General features: G+C 45.6%; 2 protein-coding genes across 2 annotated transcripts in view; one reads left to right on the top strand and one right to left on the bottom strand.

Moving 5' to 3' along the window:
* ppp2r5ca (protein phosphatase 2, regulatory subunit B', gamma a) overlaps positions 1–2656 on the bottom strand; it is a 53522-nt gene extending 50866 nt beyond the window's left edge. The window contains exon 1 of the mRNA XM_035742443.2: positions 2430–2656. Within this exon, the coding sequence (XP_035598336.1) occupies positions 2430–2456 (27 nt within the window). The 5' untranslated portion in view covers positions 2457–2656. The remainder of the gene's footprint in view (positions 1–2429) is intronic.
* Positions 2657–3246: 590 nt separating this feature from the next.
* dync1h1 (dynein, cytoplasmic 1, heavy chain 1) overlaps positions 3247–26721 on the top strand; it is a 50056-nt gene continuing 26581 nt past the window's right edge. Inside the window, exons 1-36 of the mRNA XM_035742439.2 lie at positions 3247–3605; positions 9861–9948; positions 10437–10610; positions 10716–10971; positions 11247–11433; positions 11674–11945; positions 12478–12705; positions 12914–13990; positions 14142–14321; positions 14638–14787; positions 14906–15052; positions 15240–15380; positions 15641–15817; positions 15945–16055; positions 16259–16378; positions 16750–16989; positions 17146–17301; positions 17562–17675; positions 17789–17899; positions 18138–18347; positions 18545–18691; positions 18973–19139; positions 19576–19749; positions 20362–20716; positions 21008–21202; positions 21433–21715; positions 22025–22125; positions 22250–22409; positions 22636–22876; positions 23053–23236; positions 23553–23765; positions 24254–24492; positions 24726–24882; positions 25304–25531; positions 25695–25925; positions 26335–26475. Of these exons, the coding sequence (XP_035598332.1) occupies positions 3353–3605; positions 9861–9948; positions 10437–10610; positions 10716–10971; positions 11247–11433; positions 11674–11945; positions 12478–12705; positions 12914–13990; positions 14142–14321; positions 14638–14787; positions 14906–15052; positions 15240–15380; positions 15641–15817; positions 15945–16055; positions 16259–16378; positions 16750–16989; positions 17146–17301; positions 17562–17675; positions 17789–17899; positions 18138–18347; positions 18545–18691; positions 18973–19139; positions 19576–19749; positions 20362–20716; positions 21008–21202; positions 21433–21715; positions 22025–22125; positions 22250–22409; positions 22636–22876; positions 23053–23236; positions 23553–23765; positions 24254–24492; positions 24726–24882; positions 25304–25531; positions 25695–25925; positions 26335–26475 (7608 nt within the window). The 5' untranslated portion in view covers positions 3247–3352. The remainder of the gene's footprint in view (positions 3606–9860; positions 9949–10436; positions 10611–10715; positions 10972–11246; positions 11434–11673; positions 11946–12477; positions 12706–12913; positions 13991–14141; positions 14322–14637; positions 14788–14905; positions 15053–15239; positions 15381–15640; positions 15818–15944; positions 16056–16258; positions 16379–16749; positions 16990–17145; positions 17302–17561; positions 17676–17788; positions 17900–18137; positions 18348–18544; positions 18692–18972; positions 19140–19575; positions 19750–20361; positions 20717–21007; positions 21203–21432; positions 21716–22024; positions 22126–22249; positions 22410–22635; positions 22877–23052; positions 23237–23552; positions 23766–24253; positions 24493–24725; positions 24883–25303; positions 25532–25694; positions 25926–26334; positions 26476–26721) is intronic.

Raw genomic sequence — 26721 nt, 5'->3', positions numbered from 1 at the left:
CTGCACTTCCTAACCTCCTGCCCAATGTATGACCATATTAGAGACACATATTTCCTTCAGATTACACAGTCCCACAAAGAATTTGAAAACAAATCCAATTTTGATAAACTCCCATATTTATTGGGTGAAATACCACAGTGTGCCATCAAAGTAGCAACATTTGTGACCTGTTGCCACAAGATAAGGGCAACCAGCAGTGGTGTAAAGTACTTAAGTAAAAATACTTTCAAGTACTTCTTAACTTGTTTTTGGGGGGGGTATCTGTGCATTCCTAAAGAAAATAATGTATGTTTTACTCCATATATTTTCCCTGACATCAAAAAGTACTCGTTACATTTGAATGCTTAGCAGGACAGGAAAATAGTCAAATTCACACACTTATCAAGAGAGCAACTCTGGTCATCCAACTAACTAGTGTTTAACTGCATCTGATAACAAATACTTTTACTCAAGTAGTATGTCACTGGGGGACTTTCACTTTTACTTGAGTAATTTTCTATCAAGGTATCTTTACTCTTACTCAAGTAATACTAAACTCAGCACTGTCAACTACGTTTATTCTCAGCAAACTTAACATGTGTAAATATTTGTATGAACATAAGATTCAACAACTGAGACATAAACTGAACATATTCCACAGACATGTGTCCCTGAACAAAGGGGGGGTCAAAATCAAAAGTAACAGTCAGTATCTGGTGTGGCCACCAGCTGCACTAAGTACTGCAGTGCATCTCCTCCTCATGGACTGCACCAGATTTGCCAGTTCTTGCTGTGAGATGTTACCGCACCCTTCCACCAAGGCACCTGCAAGTTCCCGGACATTTCTGCAGGGAATGGCCCTAGCCCTCACCCTCCGACCCAACAGGTCCCAGACGTGCTCAATGGGATTGAGATCCGGGCTTTTCGCTGGCCATGGCAGAACACTGACATTTCTGTCTTGCCGGAAATCGCGCACAGAATGAGCAGTATGGCTGGTGGCATTGTCATGCTGGAGGGTCATGTCAGGATGAGCCTACAGGAAGTGTACCACATGAGGGAGGATGTCTTCCCTGTAGCGCACAGCATTGATATTGCCTGCAATGACAACAAGTTAAGTCGGATGATGCTGTGACACACTGCCCCAGACCATGACGGACCCTCCACCTCCAAATCGATCTCAATCCAGAGTACAGGCTTCGGTGTAACGCTCATTCCTTCGACGATAAACACAAATCCGACCATCACCCCTGGTGAGACAAAACGTGAGTGGAACCGATGTGAAATGGCTAGCTAGTTAGCGGTATGCACGCTAATAGTGTTTCACTCGGTGATGTGCCTAGCTCTGAGACCAGAAGTTGTTGTTCCCCTTGCTCTTTGGCTTTTGTGGCACGATGCTTCATGGGTGTCAGTTGTTGATGTGTGCAGAGGGTTCCTGGTTCGAGCCCGGGGAGGAAGCTAAAACTGTTACATTGATGCTGTTGACCCGGATCACTGGTTGCTGCGGAAAAGGAGGAGGTCAAAAGGGGGGTGAGTATAACCGATGTGAAATGGCTAGCTAGTTAGCGGTGGTGTGCGCAAATAGCGTTTCAATCGGGTGATGTCACCCGCTCTGAGACCTGAAGTAGTTGCTTCCCTTGCTCTGCGAGGGCCGTGGGTTTTGTGGAGCGATGGGTAACGATGCTTCGTGGGAGGCAGTTGTTGATATGTGCAGAAGGTCCCTGGTTCAAGCCCAGGTAGGGGTAAGGAGAGGGATGGAAGCTATACTGTTACACTTGCAGCATGCCTAAGACACGTTCACGCAGATGAGCAGGGACCCTGGGCATCTTTCTTTTGGTGTTTTTAAGAGTCATTAGAAAGGCATCTTTAGTGTCCTAAGTTTTCATAACTGTGGCCTTAATTGCCTACTGTCTATAAGCTGTTAGTGTCTTAACGACCGTTCCACAGGTGCATGTTCATTAATTGTTTATGGTTCATTGAACAAGCATGGGAAACAGTGTTTAAACCTTTTACAATACATATCTGTGAAGTTATTTTGATTTTTAAGAATTATATTTGAAAGACAGGGTCCTGAAAAAGGGACATACATTTTTTTCTGAGTTTATTAGCTCCTTTTCCACCACTGACAACCAGTGAAGAACACACCATTGTAAATACAACCCATATTTATATGTATTTATTTTCCCTTTTGTACTTTAACTATTTCCACATCGTTACAACACTGCATATAGCCATAACATGACATTTAAATGTCTATACTGTTCATTTGTGATTGTTTATTTAACTTTAGTTTGTTATCTATTTCACTTGCTTTGGCAATATGTTTCCCATGCTAATAAAGATCCCTTTGAATTGAATTGAGAGAGACTCATTCAATAACCAATAAGACTATTTCAAATATGAATCCTAACAGTTTTGTTAATCAATCATATCTTTACATCTAGCCTACTCACCTTATATTTTTTCCCTTTATTCGGCATTTTTAGGCGAGGAGTCGGAGCCCCCCCGTCCTTCTGAAAACTCCGTTGGTTCCCTCAATGCCTCTGATCCCTCCGTGTGACAAAAGTAGCCCACACCTCTGTTTTCGTCCATCGAGGTTTGAGTCGTTGACTTCGGTCATGTGACTTTAAAATCCATCCACACAGCTCTCCACTTCATTTACCGTCACTGCCTATGGTTACTGCACTGTCATAATCCTTAACGACCTTGTGCCAACTCAATAGGGGTGTCAGACAGACTAAATTTGTAATATGCCATAAAACGACAGGGATTTCAGTTTATTCGCATCAAAATATATTAATAGAAGGTAAGAGAAAGGACATTTGATTTAGTAGGTGCATAGATAAATATAAACCTGTCTAAAAGAGTTTAATTGAAATGTTTTACCGTTACTGACACATTATTGAATAGCAATACCGCCCCCTAGTGGTACAATTAGCTTGTAAATGCTCTTTCTGAACCCGCATTTGCTCAAAGATTGTTTTATGACAGAGACATATGAATTTTCGCGAAAATCTGATTGTTTCTTGTTCCAAATATACCACAAAGGTTTGGCAATCATGTAGTTTAGGTTACTATTAGTTCAGGCAGTAAAACAATATGAGTTTATCAGCCAACTCCCATTTCCCCCCCTTCAGACAAAAGTTGAGACCGGTCTGAATTGCATTGTGGGTAGCGTAGTAGTTTTATGGGACATTTCCATCGACTTAAAGCTTCAAATTCGTCAATCTGGTACTACAAATACCAGCATGCACTGCATGAATACATCTGAAGGGTAGCGAATGTACCGCCGCATTGACACGTTACCAGTTCATGTGGTTTGACCAGACGTTTCTTTGTTCAGTCTACGACCGACTGTTGGTCGTTATTTCGGAAAATGTCGGACGGTGGCGGGGGCGACGATAGCTCCGGCACCATGGAGGTGTCTACTGCCGTACAAACGGTTGCTGATGCCGCGGTGCTGCAGAAGCATATTCGTAAACTTGTCCCTCTGCTCCTGGAAGATGGCGGCGATGCTCCGGCCTCCTTGGAAACCGCCCTAGAAGAGAAGAGCTCCATAGAGCAAATGAGGAAGTTTCTTTCGGACCCCCAAATTCACACCATTCTGGTTGAGAGAAGCACACTCAAAGGTCAGTCTGATTCAACTAAGGCAGTTAGTTAACTAACTAGCTAGTTATTTTAAGAAATTTCTTGGTAATTGTTAAAAACATTTTTTTTTAAATTGCTAGCTAATAGACTGCACCTTCGTAGGCTGCATCTTAACGTTATCTAATCAGTCAAATGAAATGTACTCATGCTGCTGCAGCATCCGTCAGAGGACGATGCATTTACTCGCGGTTTACGTAGCTAAGTTAAAATGTCAGAGGTGCAATCTTATAGAAAATACAAGGCAGTATTGACTGCCAAACGCAGATAACGTTAACAGTGGATGCGCGGTTCAATGAACGGCTCCGTTGTTCTATAGTTTTGCCCTCAGCTATAGGATCATGTGAAAATCAGGCTCCTGTTAGTCCTAGACCACTGTGCCAGATAGAAATGCCATTTCAGTCACACACGCACGTCTATATTCCTTTTATCATCTAGGCGTGGCACACTTAACTAAGGAAATTAGACAACTATATGATCAGCACAAATATCTGGCTACAGTGATGAGGAGTAGAAATGTCTCATTCGAGTGATGGACTTTGATTGTTTTCTGTAGGCTTGGTTGGGATGCACAGACAGAAAGTGAATATTTGTATGAATGCTGCAATGCAGATTTTTATCTCTAGCAGCAGTGAGTGACCTGACATTGCAGGGAGGGGAGCACAAAAGATTTGAGTCATCTCTGAAAGCAGTGTCATGCGCTCAGTAGGGTTGGGCGATTTTACGAATGCGTCATCTATCGACTAGGTTTGACAGCCATCGTCGATGGTGAAAACATCGCGATGTCATCAACATATTTGAACTTGACTGCACCTCCGAAGTCTGGCAGAGCACCACATGTGTGTTTTAGTTAGACTATTAACATAATGCAAGAGAACCGTGACTTAACTAGTTAAATAAAAAATAAAAATATTGTAAAGAGAGCGATGTCAGCGCCTGACATGTCCCTCCCCTCCTATGTCGGATGATCATGGGCCTTTTCAATTTAGTTGTCTTGGTTATTGTTTTACAATCTTAATTTCTCAATCGCCATTCGATTTGAATATGACTTGTTGGCCTAGGCATAGCCAACTCTTTCATGATCAACCATCAAATTAATATATTTGCCTAACGGATTTCCATTTCAGTTGTTTGCCAACAGCCACCTAAATAAGTAACAATAGTAGTAATGAGGGGGAACAAACAATTGCAATATGGACTAATCAAATTGGAAGTTTAAACAAACTTTATACGTTTCTGCTTTACTTGACCAGAGTGTATGCAAAATAAATTGTGCAGTCAGAAAATTCCAAACCAAACGCAAACCAAACGGCAAATAATAGGCTATAGGCCTACGCATACCCTTAGTCCATATAAACCTCATCAGAAGGAATTTGCCTCGACCACGCCAACAAATTGGGGGGACATTCTTACCCAATGACCCAATTGTCAACATTTTTGTTTTGTAATGTTTTTTTGTTTTTTTTATACAGAAATTGTAAAGCATGCTGAAAAATCTGCTGTGTTCAATGTACATGTAACCAGGTTTAAAAAAATCAACCTTCAGTTCACAATGCTCCCATGTAAAACCCAGCGTCAAAGTAGACTTAACGTAGCTATGTGTATGGAAAACATTTCACCACCTGTAACAGGTTGACAACACTGCTTGTGTCGCGTGCGTGAGCGTTGCAAAAATAAATTCAGAAATCTATTTTATTCTATTATTGCACCCACACTGCTCGCGCGTGCCAACGAGCGTCTGCTTTGTCAAGGGCTAAAAGTAGAAATCAGTTATATTTCTGACGCAGATTGCGCTGCAAGTCCTGCCTCTCCCATCTACTCATTGGTTAATAAAAGCAGGTACCCACGTGCCATTTCCTCATTGGTTATACCCACGTGGGTGACTGAAAGACGAACGAGGTCAGTGGCGATAATGCATGTAATTTATGAAAGTTGCCAATCCCAATATAAAGTCAAGAGAAGAAAAGTCCTGGAAGGAAGAGATGACTAGAAACAATTTGGTTGACCATTTTATTTGTGGATTAATTGGAGGAGTAGAGGACCTTGTGCATTTCAGGTAAAATAACAGCTCAATGTTTATATCCCAGGACAAATGAGCTAGCGCCAGCAAGCTAGCTAAATAGGACAAATTAGCTAGCAAGTGCAAGCTAACTAGCTAAATTGCCATATGTTTAATGCTTTTCGACCTGTCCCCAAATTAATATAATTGGTTCAGAGTGTTTTGATATTTTAACCTGCGTGTCGTGATCACGTGTGGTGTGGGAGGACAAAATAAATGTATGCACAATGGCGCACGTGCGCAGCCTGTTTGGGTTCCGTTTAAGGCTGTATCACAACCGGCCGTGATTCGGTGGCGCACAATTTTGCCCCGCGTCGTCCGGGGTTGGCTGTCATTGTAAATAAGAATTTGTTATTAACTTTTTCTAGGGCAGGCGTTCTGCTAGCGGAACCCCTCCACAACATTCCGCTGCGTGAGAAATTCAAAACCTTAAAAAATAAATGTTTTATGTAACTTTCACACATGAACAAGTCCAATACAGCAAATGAAAGATAAACATCTTGTTAATCTACCCATCATGTCCGATTTCAAAAATGCTTTACAGCTAAAGCACAACACATGATTATGTTAGGTCATAGCCAAGTCTTAAAAACACAGCCATTTTTCCAGCCAAAGATAGGAGTCACAAAAGGCAGAAATATATATAAAATTAATTACTAACCTTACACAATACATGTATGTTTTGTTCGATAATGTGCATATTTATATCCAAAAATCTGTTTACATTGGCACGTTACGTGCAGTAATGTCTTGATTCCAAAACATCCGGTGATTTTGCAGAAGTACTCATGATAAACCATGATAAAAGATAGACTTCTCCTTAATGCAACCGCTGTGTCAGATTTCAAAAAAACTTTACGGAAAAAGCATAATCTGAGAACGGCGCTCAGAGCCCAAAACAGCCAGAGGAATATCTGCCATTTTGGAGTCAAGAGAAGCTGGAAGTAACACCATAAATATTGACTTACCTTTGATCTTCATCAGAAGGCACTCCCAGGAATCCCAGTTCGACGACAAATGACTGATTTGTTCCATCATTTATGTCCAAATAGCCACTTGTTGTTAGCGTGTTCAGCCCAGTAATCCATCTTCATGAGGCGCAGGCACTAAGTCCAGACACACTAGAAAAGTTCCGATGTATGGAATCAATCTTTAGGATGTTTTTAACATAAAACACCAATAATGTTCCAACAGGAGAATTCCTGTCTGAAGAAAAGCACTGGAAAGAGAGGTAACTGTCTGGAGCGCGCGTCATGAGACCAAGGCACTCTGCCAGACCACTGACTCAGAGGTCTCATGAGCCCCTCCTTTATTGTTGAATCCTCGTTCAAGTTTCTAAAGACGTTTGACATCTAGTGGAAGCCGTAGGAAGTGCAACCTCATCCATATCTCAATGTGTATTCGGGGGGCCAAGCTTTGAAAAACTACAAACCTCAGATGTCCCACTTCCTGGCTGGATTTTTCTCAGGTTTTCGCCTGCCATATGAGTTATGTTATACTCACAGACATCATTCAAACATTTTTAGAAACTTCAGTGTTTTCTATCCAATACTAATAATGATATGCATATATTAGCATCTGGGACAGAGTAGGAGGCAATTCACTCTGGGCACTCACATGGCTGCCCAGCACTGTGATGAAAAGGGTTTTTCATACTTAAAACTTTTTTTTAAGTAGTGAACACTCGGGAGCAGGAAATGTTGAAAATTGATCTTTAGAAATGCTGTACATTCCTTAAATGCCGTTTTGTTACCTAAAACAAGCAGACAACAACAAAATTGCACTGTGAGCCAATGGGGTAACCTCGATAACCACATGTTGTTTTCCCCCTCAGGTGGGCGGGGCTGTGATGTTCCATCTCATACCGACTGGGCCTATAGGCTACTGTGAATCAATAAGAGTTGCAGTAGGCTAAGCGATATATATATATATATATATATAGAAGCTCTGTTTATATAAATGGAAGAGGTGGATGGATGGGGGAATTTGGGGTTGTTGGTACTGTCTTTCTGTTATCATATCTGATGCATACATACAGTGGGGAGAACAAGTATTTGAAACACTGCTGATTTTGCAGGTTTTCCTAAATACAAAGAATGTAGAGGTCTGTAATTTTTATCATCGGTAGACTTCAACTGTGAGAGACGGAATCTAAAACAAAAATCCAGAAAATAACATTGTATGATTTTTTTTTTTTAAAGTAATTATTTTGCATTTTATTGCATGACATAAGTATTTGATCGCCTACCAACCAGTAAGAATTCCGGCTCTCACAGACCTGTTAGTTTTTCTTTAAGAAGCCCTCCTGTTCTCCACTCATTACCTGTTAACTGCAGCTGTTTGAACTCACTACCTGTATAAAAGACACCTGTCCACACACTCAATCAGACTCCAACCTCTCCACAATGGCCAAGACCAGAGAGCTGTGTAAGGACATCAGGGATAAAATTGTAGCTCTGCACAAGGCTGGGATGAGCTACAGGACAGTAAGCAAGCAGCTTGGTGGAAAGGCAACAACTGTTGGCACAATTATTAGAAAATGGAGGAAGTTCAAGATGACTGTCAATTACTCTCGGTCTGGGGTTCCATGCAAGATCTCACCTCGTGGGGCATCAATGATCATGAGGAAGGTGAGTGATCAGGCCAGAACTACACGGCAGGACCTGGTCGATGACCTGAAGAGAGCTGGGACCACAGTCTCAAAGAAAACCATTAGTAACACACTACGCTGTCATGGATTAAAATCCTGCAGCGCACGCAAGGTCCCCCTGTTCAAGCCAGCGCATGTCCAGGCCCGTCTGAAGTTTGCCAATGACCATCTGGATGATCCCGAGGAGGAATGGGAGAAGGTCATGTGGTCTGATGAGACAAAAATAGAGCTTTTTGGTCTAAACTCCACTCGCTGTGTTTGGAGGAAGAAGAAGGATGAGTACAACCCCAAGAACACCATTCCAAATGTGAAGCATGGAGGTGGAAACATCATTCTTTGGGGATGCTTTTCTGCAAAGGGGACAGGACGACTGCACCGTATTGAGGGGAGGATGGATGGGGCCATGTATCGCAAGATCTTGGCCAACAACCTCCTTCCCTCAGTAAGAGCATTGAAGATGGGTCGTGGCTGGGTCTTCCAGCATGACAATGACCCGAAACACACAGCCAGGGCAACTAAGAAGAGGCTCCGTAAGAAGCATCTCAAGGTCCTAGAGTGGCCTAGCCAGTCTCCAGACCTGAACCCAATAGAAGATCTTTGGAGGGAGCTGAAAGTCCGTATTGCCCAGCGACAGCCCCAAAACCTGAAGGATCTGGAGAAGATCTGTATGGAGGGGTGGGCCAAAATCCCTGCTGCAGTGTGTGCAAACCTGGTCAAGAACTACAGGAAACATATCATCTCTGTAATTGCAAACAAAGGTTTCTGTACCCAATATTAAGTTCTGCTTTTCTGATGTATCATATACTGATGTATCAAATACTTGAATCATGCAATATGACACATGCTTGGCACACCTGTATTTTGGGAGTCTCTCCCATTTTTCACTGCACATCCTTTCAAGCTTTGTCAGGTTGGATGGGGAGCGTCACTGCACAGCTATTTCCAGGCCTCTCCAGAGATTTTCGATTGTGTTCAAGACCGGCCTCTGGCGGGGCCACTCAAAGACTTGCCACGAAGCTACTCCTGCTTTCTCTTTGTGCGTAGGGTCGTTGTTCTGTTGGAAGGTGAACCTTTGCCCCGTCTGGTTTTCATCAAGGATGTCTTTGTACTTTGCCCCGTTAAACCTTTCTATTGATGCTGACTAGTCACCCAGTCCCTGTCGCTAAAAAACATTCCCTAAGCGTGCTGCCACAACCATGCTTCACTATAGAGCTGGTGCCAGGTTTCCTCCGGACGTGACGCTTGGCATTCAGGCCAAATAGCTCAATCTTGGTTTCATCAGACCAGAGAAGCTTGTTTCTCGTGGTCTGAGAGTCCTTTAGGTGCCTTTTTCGCGAACTCTCAAGCGGGCTGTCATGTGCTCTTTGCTGAGGAGTGGCTCCTGTTTGGCTACTCAACCATAATGGACTGATTGGTAGTGCTTCTGCAAGGTTACATATTGTTCTTTAGGTAATGTAGGCTGAATCCATACACCCTTTTTTTATGCTTCTGTGCTTTCACTGATTGGTATTCTTGTTTTTCTCTCCTCAGAGGATGTTGGGGATGAAGGAGAGGAAGAGAAGGAGTGCATCTCTTACAACATCAACATTGACATCCACTATGGGCTTAAGTCCAACAGGCAAGAACTTTTATGATACAGGAAGTAAATGACAGTATCAGGGAGAATTAAGCAACAACGGCGTGTGAAGCGAGAACCTAATCTCCCCCCTCCCAGTTGTTGGAAAGCTATCATATTGTAGGAGAGTGAAGCGTGCACATGCGCTCTGAGTGCGTTGTATTGCAGTCTGCAATATCTTTGGTTCACCCAGCCGCTCCTGGCAATGTCATGTCTCTGAGTCTGTTTTAAGCCCTGAGTCATCCTTGACCGCAAGATCATCAAGTGATATCCATTTTGAGATTGTGGTGGCATATGATTTCCATTTTAAGACGGGCCTAGGGATAGTTAGACGGATTATTTTACCAGTTAGATAGGCCTGCCCTACATGTTACCTTTCTGTATCAAACTGTGGTGAAACAGTTCCTAACATTGCATAATACTACATCAACTAGCCTATATCCCTGTTTATTCATATGTGGATTATGACATTTTACAACTTTGTTTTTCAGCCTTGCTTTCATCAAGAGGACTGGAGTGATTGATGCTGACAAGCCCATATCGACCCAGGTGCGCGTGTTGACTCTGAGTGAGGATTCTCCCTACGAGACGCTGCACTCTTTCATCAGCAATGCTGTTGCTCCCTTCTTCAAGTCCTACATCCGTGAATCTGGCAAGGCAGACAGGTAAACCAGGAACTAAGTGGACTATCATGATAGTTTGTTTTCATATTTTGCGCATCTCGTTTATACCCAGTGGGTTAATAATGGCTCCATTTTGTCCTGGTCCAGGGATGGCGACAAGATGGCTCCCTCCGTGGAGAAGAAGATTGCAGAGCTGGAGATGGGCCTGCTTCACCTGCAGCAGAACATCGAAATCCCAGAGATCAGCCTTATCATCCACCCCATCATCCTCAACATCGCCAAGGCGTGCTACGAACGTGGTGAGAAGCCCAAGGTCACGGACTTTGGCGACAAGGTGGAGGACCCCACCTTCCTCAACCAGCTGCAGTCGGGGGTGAACCGTTGGATCCGGGAAATCCAGAAGGTGAGGGTAGAAACAATGACTTGTCTGAGAAATTGGGTGCCAGGTAGTGTTCAGTAGCAGGCCATCCAAGCAAAACATTTTTACAAAGAAAAATAAAGTTTATATTGAACACGTTAAGTTAGTACCTCCCCCGCTTCACTCCATTTTGAAATGCTTGCCACCGACTGAACATGACCATGGCTTGCTGGTTGCATTTGGCATCTCTTACTGTGGTTTTTGTGTTTTCCGGCTAGTCTGAATTGGTTGTTTTTTGAATACTCTCCTCTTCCTGTCAGGTGACCAAGCTGGACCGTGACCCGGCCTCTGGGACGGCCCTGCAGGAGATCAGTTTCTGGCTGAACCTGGAGCGCGCCCTGAACCGCATCCAGGAGAAGAGGGAGAGCCCCGAAGTGCTGCTCACTCTGGACATCCTAAAGCACGGCAAGCGCTTCCACGCCACCGTCAGCTTTGACACTGACACCGGTGAGTTTTGTTTGATGGAACAAGCCCCAATACCTCTTTATGAATTGGATATTACAAGGAACCTTTTTCTTTTATTTGTTTGTTTGAGGACTTGTCGCTCAAACCTCCGGTCAATATACATTTTCCACTTTGTGATTGACATCACTACTTTAGAACCATGGAGATCCTATTGTATTCTAATTCTATGTTTAGAACGTGCCATCATTTTATTAGACTTAACGACTTGAATATGTTTCCCAGGTCTGAAGCAGGCAGTGGAGACGGTCAACGACTACAACCCCCTGATGAAGGACTTCCCCCTGAACGACCTGCTGTCAGCCACTGAGCTGGATAAGATCCGCCAGGCGCTAGTGGCCATCTTCACCCACCTGAGGAAGATCCGTAACACCAAGTACCCCATTCAGCGAGCCCTGCGGCTGGTGGAGGCAATCTCCCGAGACCTCAGCTCCCAGCTCCTCAAAGTGCTGGGCACCAGGAAGCTCATGCACGTGGCCTATGAGGAGTTTGAAAAGGTGAGTCTACAGTGGCAGCTGTGACGAATACTCCATAGACGAGTTTGTTGTTTGGCAAGAAAACCGAGACGTGTGCAACTATGGGGTAAAACGGACGGAGTTGGCTTAGATTGTTGACAACATGTAAGCTATATTTTGTTTCCCAATGTTTTTTGAAAACATGAATACGTTTGCACATTGACCACTTGTCTTTCAAATACATTGTTAGTAGTTGGTTGGCTAGCTAGCAAGTGAATTTTAGCCATATTAGCATTGACATGACATCAGTCAAAACAAGACATGGTACCAATAACAAGATTAAATGAGCTACTTACGATTCCCCACACGGCAGTTTCTTGTCGTTCTTGCTAGCAATCTGGCCATCCAGATTCACAACAACACACTGACTTATGCCCCATGGATTGGTGCATATGGTTTTTGTGTCGTTGTCAACAAACCCATCTATACATTCCTATACTCTTCTATATTGTTGTATTGACATGACTTAGTTGATAGTAGCATTTAGTTGATTCTTATTTCTATCCCATTGTAGGTGATGGTAGCGTGCTTTGAGGTCTTCCAGACCTGGGAGGATGAATATGAGAAGCTCCAGGTCTTGCTGAGAGACATTGTGAAGAGGAAGAGGGAGGAAAACCTGAAGATGGTGTGGCGCCTGAGCCCAGCCCACCGCAAGCTCCAGGCCCGCCTCGACCACATGAGGCGCTTCCGCAGGCAGCACGAGCAGCTGAGGGCCGTCATCGTTCGTGTACTCAGGCCTCAGGTAAGAAAGAGACAGAGATTTGTCAATGGTTAGTGCCACCGAGGGTTGGTATTATGGGCCCAGATTAAGTTTATATCTGGATTAACCACTTTTGATGGAGATTTCTCTATTGAGCATACACCCCCCAAGAGTTGCTCTTGCTGGTTTCTAAGTGGTAATATCATACATCATTGCTAAAAGGTTTTCTTTCTCTCTATGCCTTGTCAAGGTGTCTGCGGTGCCCCAGCACGCCCCAGGCGAGGCGGTGGAGCCCACTGAGATGAAGGTGGCGGAGGTGCTGTTCGACGCTGCTGACGCCAACGCTATTGAGGAGGTGAACCTGGCCTATGAGAACGTTAAGGAGGTTGACGGCTTGGATGTGTCCAAGGAGGGCATGGAGGCCTGGGAGGCGGCAATGAAGCGTTACGACGAGCGCATTGACCGCGTGGAGACCCGCATCACCGCCCGCCTCCGTGACCAGCTGGGAACGGCCAAGAATGCCAACGAGATGTTCCGTATCTTCTCACGTTTCAACGCGCTGTTCGTGCGCCCCCACATCCGCGGCGCCATCCGCGAGTACCAGACGCAGCTCATCCAGCGCGTCAAAGATGACATTGAGTCACTGCACGACAAGTTCAAGGTGCAGTACCCACAGAGCCAATCATGCAAGATGAGCCACGTGCGTGACCTGCCACCTGTGTCGGGCTCCATCATCTGGGCCAAGCAGATCGACCGGCAGCTGACCGCCTACATGAAGCGTGTGGAAGACGTGCTGGGCAAAGGCTGGGAGAACCACGTGGAGGGCCTCAAGTTGAAGCAGGATGGCGACAGCTTCCGCGCCAAGCTCAACACCCAGGAGATCTTTGACGATTGGGCACGCAAGGTGCAGCAGCGCAACCTGGGCGTGTCGGGCCGCATCTTCACCATTGAGACCAGCCGGGCCCGCGGTCGCACAGGAAACATGCTGAAGCTCAAGGTCAACTTCCTGCCCGAGATCATCACGCTGTCTAAGGAGGTGCGCAACCTCAAGTGGCTGAGCTTCCGTGTGCCGCTTGCCATCGTCAACAAGGCACACCAGGCCAACCAGCTCTATCCATTCGCCATCTCCCTGATCGAGAGTGTGCGCACGTACGAGCGCACCTGCGAGAAGGTGGAGGAGCGCATCTCCATCTCGCTGCTGGTGGCTGGCCTCAAGAAGGAAGTGCAGGCTCTGGTCACGGAGGGCATTGCCCTGGTCTGGGAGTCCTACAAACTGGACCCCTATGTCCAGCGCCTGGCCGAGACAGTCTTCAACTTCCAGGAGAAGGTCAGTGTTTTTTGTAACCATAAGGTTGGATCTCACCTGGCAATTTGTATTTTAAGTGTGCAGTTGCAAGACTTGCATTCCGCACTTGAAGATTCTATGTTCGGATTCTGCCCTGAATGAATGTATGATATTAATGTATTTTGTTTTCCAGGTGGATGACCTCCTGCTCATCGAGGAGAAGATCGACCTTGAAGTGCGCTCTCTCGAGACCTGCATGTACGAACACAAGACCTTCACAGAGATCCTCAACCGCGTGCAGAAAGCTGTGGATGACCTCAACCTGCACTCCTATTCTAACTTACCCATCTGGGTCAACAAGCTGGACATTGAGGTCTGTGCAAAACCCTTACAACACTCTCCAGTGTACTTTCTGTGTTGTTATGAGGCTCTTACCATGTGTCCTACTGGTCACATTCCAGAGGAAATTCCTATTTAAAACTGCACTTCCCCCTGAGTACTCCAATTACAAGTTGGCACTCTTTTCATGGTCCTTCGAGCCGGATAGTTGTCCTGGAACATGACCAGTAGGGGCCACAAATACCAGCACATATTTTGTTGCTGTTGGTCCCTATTCTGGTAGAAAAAGAAGAAAAAAGTGGTTTATTGAATCAATAATTCATTACAAATGTTATTTTCCCTTTGTGTAGATTGAAAGGATCCTCGGGGTGCGTCTGCAGGCTGGGCTCAGGGCCTGGACCCAGGTTCTCCGGGGTCAGATGGAGGACAAGGCTGATGTGGACATGGACACAGAGGCCCCTCAAGTCAGCCACAAGCCTGGCGGAGAGCCCAAGATCAAGGTACGGGTCCAAAACTGCAGTAGGAGGATTGATTTGATAAGAATATAACTAAGAAAATGTCTTCCCAAAGGCACAAATTGTAGTTTATGAAACTTGGTTTTTTTTCTACTTGTGAAAGAACGTTGTACATGAGCTGAGGATCACCAACCAAGTGATCTACCTAAACCCGCCCATTGAAGACTGTCGCTACAAGCTCTACCAGGAGATGTTTGCCTGGAAGATGGTCATCCTCTCTCTGCCCAGGATCCAGAGCCAGAGATACCAGGTCTGGAGGCCATGCAGAGCACTTTTATATATTTAATTCATTGCCATCACCTAGCTAACTGCTTTAGCAAGTTAGTATTGAATTCAGTGATATCATCAAGCTAGCCTCTCTAGCATGCTGGGTACAAGTACAAGGGATGTTTTGGTATAGGTTGCTATAGTTGATGTATTGGTGTCCTGGCCACTAGGTGGGCGTCCACTATGAGCTGTCTGAAGAGGAGAAGTTCTACAGGAATGCACTGACAAGAATGCCAGATGGCCCAGCTGCCCTGGAGGAGGCTTACAACTCGGTCAAGGACAACGTCAACGAGGTGGAGCAGTACGTCAAGGTATGCAATCAATCGTGTTGATGTCCTTAACATTTCTGTATATGTGTCAGATTTAGCCAGCTAGCTATTTGAAACACCCAGAAATTATACTGGATCTTTTTCTCAATTGTCTTTTTTTGTGTCCTTGGTTCCTCCCCTTGTACCTTGTCCTCCAATGTCTTTTGAGCACAAGAAGCAAGTAACTATTATTGAGATTAATCCCAAGATGGAGTTCGCTTCAGCTATTGGTTCTGTCACTCACCCATGTGTCTGTTGTGTAGGTGTGGCTGCAGTACCAATGCCTGTGGGACATGCAGGCAGAGAACATCTACAACCGCCTGGGGGAGGATCTGACCAAGTGGCAGGCCCTGTTGGTCCAGATCCGCAAAGCCAGGGGGACCTTCGACAACGCTGAGACCAAGAAGGAGTTTGGGCCTGTGGTCATTGACTATGGCAAGGTAAAGAGCCTGACAATTCAGCAATAGAGTAGAGCAATTTCTGTTGTTCTGTTCAGTTGTGCGCTGGTGAGATGCATTGTTGCCTAGAAATGTGGTGATGCGGATTGGTTATATACTTCAACTCCAGGTCCAGTCCAAGGTGAACCTGAAGTATGACTCCTGGCACAAAGAGGTTCTCAGCAGGTTTGGCCAGATGCTGGGCAACAACATGCAGGACTTCCACTCCCAGATCTCCAAGGTAAGCCCCCTCCTCTCTGCCATGAGAAACTGGTTTCATTGTAGTCACTGGCAATATGTTCCATTGTCATAACTAGCATGAAACTTAGAATGCATGCCCAATACATTGCTTCATTCTAAGTGGCATGTTAGTGTGGCTGTTGGAGCAGACTATTTGTCTCTATCTGATTTCAACTCCCCTGTCCTTCATCTGTCCCACCACAGTCCCGCCAAGAGCTGGAGCAGCACTCGGTGGACACCGCCAGCACTTCGGACGCTGTGACCTTCATCACCTATGTCCAGACGCTCAAACGCAAGATCAAGCAGTTTGAGAAGAACGTGGATGTAAGTACCGTCGAAATGATTTTTCATACGATCCTCATAAGCTGTGACCTCAAATCGTTGTCATGGGGGGAGAACTCGTACACAAACACAGTCAATGATGCTGTTCTATTATACACTATTGATTCCACTACCCACTTTCTATTTTGAAATGCACTCCATTACTATTACGCATCTCCCTCTTCTATTACTTGTCATTTTTTAATTGAAAGTATTAATTAATGTACTGCGTTGTTGATGGCGCTAGCACAAGTATTTCACTGCCCTTTTTTTACCCTGCTGTAAACTGTATGTGATGAGTACATTTGATTTGATTTTTTTTTTTATATGAAAAGATGGATGGATTTTTAAAATCCTGACTTCTTTCTTCGCAGCTTTTCCGCAACGGTCAGCGGCTTCTCGAGAAGCAGCGCTTCCAGTTCCCGCCATCGTGGCTGTACATCGACAACATCGAGGGCGAGTGGGGTGCCTTCAGCGACATCATGAAGCGCAAGGACACGGCCATCCAGCAGCAAGTAGCCAACTTGCAGATGAAGATCGTCCAGGAAGACAAAGCCGTGGAGGGTCGCACCATCGATCTCCTTGCGGACTGGGAGAAGACCAAACCGGTGGCTGTAAGAGAGAATTATTTAAGATGCATTTTTGTTTGAAAGATTGATGTGTAAAGGATGGTTTTGTTTAATTTGATCTTTGCATAAATCTTTCATTTGAGTTTTGCACTTAGAATTTTGGTGAGGGTATAAGCTGATCCTAGGTCTGTTGTTCCATAGGGGGCCCTGCGTCCAGAGGAGGCCCTCCAGTCTCTCACCATCTACGAGGGAAAGTTTGGCCGGCTGAAGGATGATCGGGATAAGTGTTCCCGAGCCAAAGAGGCCTTGGAGCTGACCGACACTGGCCTGCTGAGCGGCAGCGAAGAGAGAGTTCAGGTATGATTGTCACACCTCTGTCTTTTTAAACTAGAGGTGTTATCTTTTAAGCACTATGCTATCTGCAGCCAGCCCCTACTGCATTTTGGACTGTTCATTAGTCTGTGCAAGAGCAACTCGGCATATGACATCGTTGTTCCCCTTGCCTCATTGTGCCTGGAGTCTTGGTAGATCTGTCGATACAAACATGTCACTTCCCAGTAAGATGTCCTCATGCTCCTCTGTGGTGCTAAAGTTTGATCTGTTTCTATGTGCTGTAGGTGGCTCTGGAGGAGCTGCAGGACCTGAAGGGGGTGTGGTCAGAGCTGTCCAAGGTGTGGGAGCAGATTGACCAGGCCAAGGAGCAGCCCTGGGTCTCTGTTCAACCACGCAAGGTAAGATTAATTTGTCTTTGTGTTCAAGGACACTGTGGACTATGTCTGTTTTGGGCCCATCTATTGGGCCAAGTCTGTTAGTGTAATGTGTATCTGTATTTCCGATTTTGTAGCTGCGTCAGAGTTTAGACGGCCTGCTAAATGAGCTGAAGAACTTCCCAGCTCGACTGAGGCAGTATGCGTCTTACGAGCACGTCCAGAGGCTTCTCAAGAGTTACATGAAGGTAAGACCCTTTCCCTCGGTACTAGTCGAAACTAGACCTTGCATTGTTGCAATTGAAAAGTAGTTCCTTGAGACAAAAGATTGAACCATGTCTGGTTGACATTCCTCTTGGATGGGAAAAGCTTGGACAAAAACTTAGTACTTGTTAATGTTGAATAACATCCTGATCATGTCTACAATATACCTGAATCAAGTTTCCTATCCTAACACTAAACGGTCCTTTTTGTCTCGTCACTCAGATCAACATGCTGGTGATCGAGCTGAAGTCGGAGGCCCTGAAGGACCGCCACTGGAAGCAGTTGATGAAGCGTCTGCACGTGAACTGGGTGCTGTCGGAGCTGACTCTGGGTCAGATCTGGGACGTGGACCTGCAGAGGAACGAGATGGTGGTGAGAGACGTGCTGCTGGTGGCCCAGGGAGAGATGGCCCTGGAGGAGTTCCTCAAACAGGTAACCACAACATTCCACTTAAACAAATCTTTGTTCCCTGCAGCGCAATTACAAAAAGGAAAAAGGATTTAAAATCTGGGTAGTCAAGTATGTCCATAGAATGCAATATTAGTGCACCTTTTGACCAATTGGTGATCAAGTCATGTCTATGACAGTAAGTGGCAATATTGATGTGTTTTTCCATTGGTCCGGGACAGATCCGTGAGGTCTGGAACGCCTATGAGCTGGACCTGATCAACTACCAGAACAAGTGCCGTCTGATCCGCGGCTGGGACGACCTCTTCAACAAGGTCAAGGAGCACATCAACAGCGTGTCAGCCATGAAGCTGTCACCTTACTACAAGGTCGGTGGACATTTAAATTCAAATGGGTTCTTGCCAGAGATGTACTCTTGATCTTGTCGTCTTTACATCATATAAATGCAGTCTTGGTCTCGTGATGGGATCTGGTTTCTTAAGAGGTTGGGCCTGGATCTCAAGGGATCTGGACTGGTCTTGGTCTGGATCTCGAGTTCTTGTCTTGACTCGGTTATCTGGTTATTGTCGGATAGTATAAGAACACACGGTTTACATGGTACGGTCCTAGTCTCCATGAGGCATTAATGGTTCCTTCTGTGTGCCATCAGGTGTTTGAGGAAGATGCTATGAGCTGGGAGGACAAGCTGAACCGGATCATGGCCTTGTTTGACGTGTGGATCGATGTCCAGCGCCGCTGGGTCTACCTGGAAGGAATCTTCACTGGCAGTGCTGACATCAAACACCTGCTGCCTGTGGAGACCCAGAGGTTCTCGAGGTAAGATCCGTAGTTCTTCTCTTCTGATCTTCTCCTCCGATACATTTTGTGAAGGAATCAAGGAAATATTTGAGGTTCCCCCTTGTCACCTAAGATTGGGAGTAGGCCAAAGAACCTTGTCTGTGGTAAGGAGGACTTGGTAAAGATCTTGGTAAGGTTTTAGGGGAAAGGGGATACCTAGTCAGTTCAACTGAAATGTGTCTTCTGCGTTTAACCCAATCCCTCTGAATCAGAGGTGCGGCAGGGCTGCTTTAATTGACATCCACTTCATCGGCAACTGCGCTTTGCTCTGGGGCCGAACAACAGATTTTTACTTTGTCAGCTCAGGGATTCGATCCAGCAACCTTTCGGTTACTGGCCCAACGCTCCTACCCGCCAGGCTACCTGCCACCCCAAGATAACATTGCTCAACCTTTTATTTCTCTCTCCCATATAGCATCAGCACAGAGTTCCTGGCTCTGATGAAGAAGGTAACCAAGTCTCCTTTGGTGATGGACGTGCTGAACATCCAGGGGGTGCAGAGGTCTCTGGAGAGGCTGGCTGACCTGCTGGGAAAGATCCAGAAGGCTCTGGGAGAGTACCTGGAGAGGGAGAGGTCCTCATTCCCCAGGTAAAATGTTATCCATGTCTCAGGCCTATGGCAGATGCCACTATTTGTCTCTCATTTCTGTTTTTGGGGAAATCTGGGAAATCCTATATCCGGTCTAAAGTGTAGGGTCTTTTCTCAATAGAAACGGCTCAAACGAAGAGCAAGTCCTGTTGTAGCGTATCTCTTGGTTTGAATTCTGAAAAAACATGGCCGTATCAAAAGCTTCGCACTTTAAAGTCAACCCTGGGTTGGGCTGGCCTTGGTGGGCTAGCTCGAATTGCGTTTCCACTACCTTGGTTAGAGAAATTATGTAATGTTGCTAGCTAGCCAATATGACTGTGCAGCCAGCTTTGCTAATGGTGCTAGCTAGAAAACTAAAGCTGGCTAACGTTAGCTATATTATTGTTGACTCTTACGGTTTTTAAATAAAATTATATATTTATTTGATTGTATATACATAGCCTTAGCAGGCTAGGCAGCAAGCTAAGCTTTTTAATCTGTAATATTTAGCCCCCCATTGAAGAAATGAGTAGTTGCTGTTCATTTAGTATGGTCATTTAGTCCTGTATACACACTGTAAAGTGACTGATGGTCATCACATTCAGGATACACGTGTTTATTTATGTTTACCAGGTTCTACTTCGTTGGTGACGAAGACTTACTGGAGATCATCGGAAACAGCAAGAACGTTGCCAAGCTGCAGAAGCACTTCAAGAAGATGTTCGCTGGCGTCTCCAGCATCCTGCTGAATGAGGAAAACACGGTGGTGCTGGGCATCTCATCCCGTGAGGGCGAGGAGATCTTCTACAAGACCCCCGTGGACCTTCTAGAGCACCCCAAGATCAACGACTGGCTGACCCTGGTGGAGAAGGAGATGCGGGTCACGCTGGCCAAGCTGCTGGCCGAGTCGGTCACAGAGGTGGGCGCGTTCAACAAGGGCAACTCCATCGAACTCGATAAATACATCGATTGGATCGATCGATACCAGGTACGGAACGTCGCAGTGGGCTATTGTTCATCCAGCAGTCAGCCATGATCATGTTGAGTCGGCAATGACACAACAGAAATTGGCCACGACCCACAATCAATCAATTTTATTTACATAACCACTTTGTGACAAATATTTTTGTGAAAAGGGCTAACGGATAGTAATCCGGTTAGTAGCCCCAAAAGGATATCCATGAAAATTGTAGTCTGACCTGTAACGCCCACAAAGATCTTGAAACCAATTTAAACATGTTGAAAAACATCTCTCTCTCTCTCCCTCTACTAACTCCAGGCTCAGCTGGTAGTGCTGTCTGCTCAGATCGACTGGTCTGAGAAAGTGGATGCCGCTCTGACCACCATCTCGGGTGGTGGGGACATGTCGCCCATGTCGATCGTGCTGACCAATGTGGAGGCCACCCTGAACGTGCTGGCCGACACCGTGCTGATGGAGCAGCCTCCACTCCGCAGGAGGAAGCTGGAACACCTGGTGAGTGGGAGATGACACCTCGGCAGACATTCTGGACAAGTTGGTTTGGAAGAATGGGTGTAGCTTTTGAGAAGAGCATTCTCCAAGTAGGATTTCAAAGATGATTATTGTTAAATGCACAGACTTTGGCATCAAGCTTTTCTCTGTCAGTCCAATTCCAAGCACTTAGAAGTATAGTCCCACTATCCAAATGGATGATAAAGTAAACTGTTTGTGCTCCTTTCCTATAGATCACTGAGCTGGTCCACCAGAGGGACGTGACCAGGCAACTGATCAAAAACAAGGTCGACAACCCCAAGTCGTTTGAGTGGCTCAGCCAGATGCGCTTCTACTTTGACCCCAAGCAGACGGACGTGCTGCAGCAGCTGTCCATCCAGATGGCCAACGCCAAGTTCAACTATGGCTTTGAGTACCTAGGAGTCCAGGACAAGCTGGTCCAGACCCCGCTGACTGACCGCTGCTACCTGACCATGACACAGGCCCTGGAGGCCAGGTTCGGTGGAGCTCCCTTTGGTACGCTCCATGAACTGCATGCCACTCTCTAGACGAGTCCTGGGCAACTCCAGTCCTCAGGGGCCTGATTGGTGTCACACTTTTGCCCCAGCTAACACACCTGACTCCAATAACCAACTAATCATGATCTTTAGTTAAATGTGTAATTAGTTTAAATTGGGTGTGTTTGTTAGGGATAGGGGTAAAGTCTGACACCAATCAGGCCCCCGAGGACTGGAATTGCACTCTACATAGCCAATAAAGTAGACAGTTTAAATTCTGAAAGCCAAACTGAGTTGTAACTTTATAGCATATCCTCTTTATTTCCAGGGCCCGCTGGAACTGGAAAGACCGAGTCTGTGAAGGCTCTGGGTCACCAGCTGGGACGCTTCGTCCTGGTCTTCAACTGTGACGAGACTTTCGACTTCCAGGTACGCTAATACTGACTGATACTTTACACTAAAAGAGGCTAATCTTGGATTAATGTTATTTTCAGAATCAGAGAAGCCTTTTAAAAAAAAATGTTTTTATAAAGATCTGTTTATCTGTCTCCAGGCGATGGGTCGTATCTTCGTGGGCTTGTGCCAGGTGGGCGCCTGGGGCTGCTTTGACGAGTTCAATCGTCTGGAGGAGAGGATGCTGTCGGCCGTCTCACAGCAGGTCCAGTTCATCCAGGTGGCCCTGAGGGAGCACAGCAACCCCAACCGAGACCGCAGTACGTATCTCCACAGACTCATTAAAAGCTTCTTAGAATTTCATTTGAAAGTGCTTTTTAGTCCATGAAAATGTGTTGTCCGAGAGGCCTTATGTTATAAAAAAACATCAAATGTTGAATGACTGCTGACAATATTGCATCGTTCATTTCAAACCACGCATGTTTTCATATGGCGGTGCACTTAAGAATGTAAGTTAATCAATGTCGCCATTTCCCCCTTCTCCAGGTGCTCCTGTCACCTGCGAGCTGCTCAACAAGCAGGTGAAGGTGAGCCCCGACATGGCCATCTTCATCACCATGAACCCCGGCTACGCCGGCCGCTCAAACCTGCCCGACAATCTGAAGAAGTTGTTCCGCTCCTTGGCCATGACCAAGCCTGACCGCCAACTCATCGCCCAGGTCATGCTCTACTCACAGGGCTTCCGCACTGCGGAGATCCTGGCCAAGAAGATCGTGCCCTTCTTCAAGTATGTACTATATTATCTACTATTATGTAGTATGTACTACATTTTCAACAACATTTGAGAGATCAAATAATGTGAAATCTTTCATGCATGCCAGCACTACTACCCCTGAAAGCTCTATTGGTTTTGTGTTCCTTCTCATTGACTGAAAATCTATTTTTCTCTCTGTGCACCTGCAGGCTGTGCGACGAACAGCTGTCCTCCCAGAGTCACTACGACTTTGGCCTGCGAGCTCTCAAGAGCGTGCTGGTCAGTGCCGGCAACGTGAAGCGGGAGCGCATCCAGAGGATCAAGAAGGATAAGCGTGAGCGCGGCGAGAACGTGGACGAGAACGAGATCGCGGAGAACCTCCCCGAACAGGAGGTAAAGGAACTGAAGTATCTTTGGGTTTTCTCTCTTCAGTTTTATGCATTATTAAAAACATACTAAAACTACAGTCACAATACACTTCCAGTTGTATGACCACCAGCTAATCCCATGAGCCATATTTCTTTACACTGGGTTAGGAGACCATGCCACCCAAAGTATAAAGATTAAAAGGACTGCCAATATTGCATGTATGGCATGAAGGGGTTGTCGCCTAACCTAGAAGATAAGTCCCCTTTCCTCTGTGTCCCTGTGGAAGTGATAGGACCTCTAGAAGGGATGTCACCTAAACTCTGTCTCTGTCCGTGTTCAGATCCTGATCCAGAGTGTGTGTGAGACCATGGTACCCAAGCTGGTGGCTGAGGACATCCCCCTGCTGTTCAGCCTGCTGTCGGACGTCTTCCCCGGCGTGCAGTACATGCGCGGCGAGATGACGGCTCTGCGCGAAGAGCTTCGCAAGGTCTGCGCCGAGATGTTCCTCACCTATGGAGACGGAGACGACGTGGGCAGCATGTGGGTTGAGAAGGTACGTAATGTCGTCCCCAATTATTCACTCTGTGTGGTTTCACCCAGAAATATACATCTACTCATTCAAGGTGTGCAAGCCTGTCATTAAGTCAATGGGTGGCTATTTTGAAGAATCTCAAATATAAAATATATTTTGATCTGTTTAACACTTTTTTTGGTTACTACATGATTCCATATGTGTTCATAGTTTTGATGTCTTCACTATTATTCTACAATGTAGAAAATAGTAAAAATGGAGAAAAACCCTTAAATGAGTAGGTGTTCTAAAACTTTTGACCTGTAGTGTAGATTGGCAAAACAAAACTTTCTTTATCCTGATGTCAATTGTTACAATTATGACAGTATTGTTACTACTTTGAATGCAATTCCCTTAGAACCTTTGGTGCCGACATTGATTAAAATGTCTGAATTTGAAACTAAGTTTGTCTGCACTCCCATGATGTCAGCTAAGTGTCAAGTCTGTAATGTTAAACCATATCATTCCAGGTGCTCCAACTGTACCAGATCACCCAGATCAACCACGGCCTGATGATGGTGGGACCCTCTGGCAGTGGCAAGACCATGGCCTGGAGGGTGCTGCTCAAAGCCCTGGAGCGCCTGGAGGGGATGGAGGGTGTGGCCCACATCATCGACCCCAAGGCCATCAGCAAGGACCACCTGTACGGAACCCTAGACCCCAACACCCGTGAGTGGACCGATGGGCTCTTCACGCACGTGCTCAGGAAGTAAGTATTAGCAGGCTTCAATGTAATGTATTGTTGTTCAAGCTATTCTATGTAGTGTGCTTATTTTACGCACCTCGTGGTCTCGCGACACGACTGGTGTCCCCCAGGGCTCTGTACTAAGCCCTCTTGGTGTCTCTTGTCATTGTCAGGTTGATACTCAAAGTTTTTCTCTTTTTGTATTACAAATCCAGTCAATTACTTAATCAATTGTTTTGGGGGATTTTTCATCCCAGGATCATTGACAACGTGAGAGGCGAGTTGCAAAAACGGCAATGGATCATCTTTGATGGTGACGTGGACCCCGAGTGGGTAGAGAATCTCAACTCTGTGCTGGACGACAACAAGTTGCTCACCTTGCCCAACGGAGAGCGTCTCAGCCTGCCGCCAAACGTATGTCGTGTCCCCCGAGCCAGATCCCTTTTTAATAAAATAAAAAAATCCAGAACCATGACACGAGCTTTACATCTGTAATACCATTGGTCACCCTGTGAAGTCCACTTTTGAAACACACTTGCACATACTGATTCAGTTTTAGTCCAAGTAGAGGATTAATTTGAGTGTGAAACTGCGTCATTGAATAAAACTGGTCATTATCTTTTAGTAAAAAAAAAAAGATCTAGAAAGAGTGTGTGCAACTCTTTCATTTATTTATATAGTTTACAGTTTATTCACCGTTAGTCAGCACCTCCACACTAAACAATTTTCTCTGGCTGTGTTCCAGCTTTTTATTGGTCCAAAGGGGACTACCATTAAAACGATTTACATTTGGATCTGTGACATCAGCATTCTTCTAATAATGTGGTGTCTGTAGGTGCGCATCATGTTTGAGGTGCAGGATCTGAAGTATGCCACCCTGGCCACTGTGTCACGTTGTGGCATGGTCTGGTTCAGCGAAGACGTGCTCAGCACTGACATGATCTTCAACCACTTCTTGGCGCGTCTGCGCAGCATCCCATTGGACGAGGGCGAAGATGAGGCTTTCCGCATGCACAAGGGCACCGAGGACGAGGGCGAGGAGACCGCCTCCCCCATGCTGCAGGTTGGTACTGTTGCTACCCGGATCCTATTCAGTAGGGCGCAACAAAACACTTGTTTCACTCTGTTAGAAAACATTTTCTCCCTATTGAACACAGCCCTGGCTCATCTAGTGTTACGTTAAGTCTTATAACACCCCCCATTGTCCTTTCTCTCCCCCTCTCCAGATCCAGAGGGACACAGCGGCCATCCTGCAGCCCTACTTCACCTCCACTGGGCTGGTGATCAAGACCCTGGAGCACGCCTCCAAGATGGAGCACATCATGGATTTCACGCGGCTACGTTGTATGGGTTCCCTGTTCTCCATGCTACACCAGGCCTGCCGCAACGTGGCGCTCTACAACAACAACCACTCAGACTTCCCCATGCCCAACGACCAGCTGGAGCGCTACATGCAGGTCAGTCAGCGGTGCCACAGCGCCTGCTTGTAAGGGAGGCTAAATGGAGTCCCTCAGGGCTTGGTGTCAATTCCATTTGAATTCATTTAAGTTTAGGAGATTAATTGAAATTGTAGTTCAAGAATTGAGTAGTTGGGGGGGGGTGCAAATGTTTTTTTTGATTGAGTTGAAACTATCCTGTCAGACTGGAGACTTACCCCAGAGAATGCAATCTGATGAATCCAGAGAACATTGCACAAGTGTCATTATTATTATTGAGTGCTTTTCAAGAATCTGCACAATAATACTACATGGGTTTGTAACCATGCTGCACTAATTGTAAACTTGATTTTTGTACAAAAAATATTACAAAAAATAATGAATGGTTTTTATAAATGTTAAACCATATTTCTGCCGTTTGGGTCCACAGAGGTACTTGATCTACGCCGTGCTGTGGTCCTTCTCAGGCGACGGCCGGCTGAAGATACGTGGCGAGCTTGGTGAATATATCCGCCGCATCACCACTGTGCCCCTGCCTTCGGCGCCCAACGTGCCCATCATCGACTACGAGGTAGGAATGGACGTGCTCTTGAATCTCAGATCATCAAGCTGAATAACAAAGTGGCTCACCCATTTAACTCTCATTAAAATTCAAAAGTTAATTTATTTAATTGTTTTGTCCTATCCTGTGGTAGAACTGGAGCCAGGGCATAACATTAACTTTAACTATTAAATGAATGGTCTGGCAGGTATATAAAAAAATCTACAAGACACATTTTTTACCAGACAAATGTAAAAAAAATAATAATAAAAAAAA

The sequence above is a fragment of the Oncorhynchus keta genome, chromosome 29 (assembly GCF_023373465.1).
Source record: "Oncorhynchus keta strain PuntledgeMale-10-30-2019 chromosome 29, Oket_V2, whole genome shotgun sequence".
NCBI classification, from domain to species: domain Eukaryota; kingdom Metazoa; phylum Chordata; class Actinopteri; order Salmoniformes; family Salmonidae; genus Oncorhynchus; species Oncorhynchus keta.
This window is presented reverse-complemented; position numbering and strand designations above follow the sequence as displayed.